The sequence below is a fragment of the Sinocyclocheilus rhinocerous genome, unplaced genomic scaffold (genome assembly GCF_001515625.1).
Source record: "Sinocyclocheilus rhinocerous isolate Xijiao unplaced genomic scaffold, SAMN03320098_v1.1 scaffold156, whole genome shotgun sequence".
In the NCBI taxonomy this organism is placed as follows: domain Eukaryota; kingdom Metazoa; phylum Chordata; class Actinopteri; order Cypriniformes; family Cyprinidae; genus Sinocyclocheilus; species Sinocyclocheilus rhinocerous.
The window spans coordinates 530,727-532,230 of NW_015662023.1; the positions used below are offsets into that span (position 1 = coordinate 530,727).

General features: G+C 32.9%; 1 protein-coding gene across 1 annotated transcript in view; it reads left to right on the plus strand.

The window, feature by feature from the left end:
- The window catches only part of LOC107727341 (tetratricopeptide repeat protein 13), a gene marked incomplete at its 3' end in the record, with an annotated part of 21,908 nt that overhangs the window by 2,244 nt on the left and 18,160 nt on the right, over nt 1-1,504 (plus strand). Inside the window, exon 4 of the mRNA XM_016537184.1 lies at nt 1,116-1,181. Coding sequence (XP_016392670.1) covers nt 1,116-1,181 — 66 coding nt within the window. The remainder of the gene's footprint in view (nt 1-1,115; nt 1,182-1,504) is intronic.

The following is a 1,504-nucleotide window of genomic DNA, read 5'->3' on the forward strand; positions in this document are numbered from 1 at the left end:
CAAAGAAAACAAAAATAACGACTTTATTCCACATTTTCATGTGTGAAAATGACATAATGACATTCCGTCATTACGCCGGATCTGGGTCAGCGCCGCCACACGCTCACGTCATGATACTGTCGTGAACGCGCGTCCACAAGTGACGCAGTAGAGACGAAAATGTGGAATAAAGTCGTTATTCTTGTTTTCTTTGCGCAAAAAAAGTATTCGCGTAGCTTCGTAACTTTACAGTTGAACCACTGATGTCACACGGACTACTTTGTCGATCATCTTGGTACTTTTTTGGACCTTGAACGTGGTAGTTACCTTGCTGTCTATGGGAGGGTCAGAGAGCCCTCAGATTTCATCAAAAATATCTTAAATTGTGTTCCGAAGATGAACGAAGGTCTTACGGGTTTGGAACGACACGAGGGTGAGTAATTAATGACAGAATTTCATTTTTGGGTGAACTATCCCTTTAATTATTCCTACAACTGACTACTGTTAATGTCTTAAAAATGCAAGAATAATCTGAAAGTAATCAAACAATATAAAATATAGTTTAATGTAGTTAATGTAGCTCTTAAATAAAATAAATAAGCTTTATATATAAAAATAAATAAATAAAAAAAGCTTATTAAAATCCATTTGCGCTACTATTACTTCTTGTATTGTGTTTTTTTTGTTAATTACTCAAATTAGACATTCTTTTTAGTGTTAATAGTGTTGCTATAGTAAGTAATATTGCAAAGAATTTCTGACACGGTGTGAACGCACCACAGGCTGTTTCACGTGCAGCTCAGAGGAGCCACATTTTGAGGTCACATGGCTGAATCATTTGGTTATCTTGTTTCCTTGTTATTGGACACTTTTCATGATCCACTCAGTTGGATATAAAGTTTCTTGTATTTTCTTTTATTTTTTTGCAATATCCTATATCCGCATTCTAGAAGTGAAAGTTGTGAAGGCCATTTTATGTTGAAATATTAGTATATCAGTTGTATACAGTTAAATTAATATCAACAGAAACACCCTAACTAAGGTTGAGTAGTAGTATTGAACAAGAAGTTGATTGTGTGGTAATAGTGAACTTTTTATAAGCCCTTTTTCACAAAAGAACTGTCCTCTGTCACCAGGGAGATCCTGAGCTGGTCAGTGCCATCTATGGACGGGGAATAGCCTACGGCAAAAAGAGTCTGCAGGTCAGTCTTTTGTTTAACACTGCCAGTCAAACGTTTGGAATAATTAAGATTTTAAAAAAATGTTTTTGAAAGAAGTCTCCTAAGACTAGATTTTTGATCAAAAACTATAGTAAAAACTAGTGCTGTCAAACGATTAATCGCATCCAAAATAAAAGTTTTTGTTTTCATAATATATGTGTGTGTACTGTGTATATTTATTATGTATATATAAATACACACACATACAGCATATATTTTGAAAATATTTACATGTATATATTTATATTCATATAATTTATATCATATATAAATATATTTAATATATAAACGTAACATATTTTTCT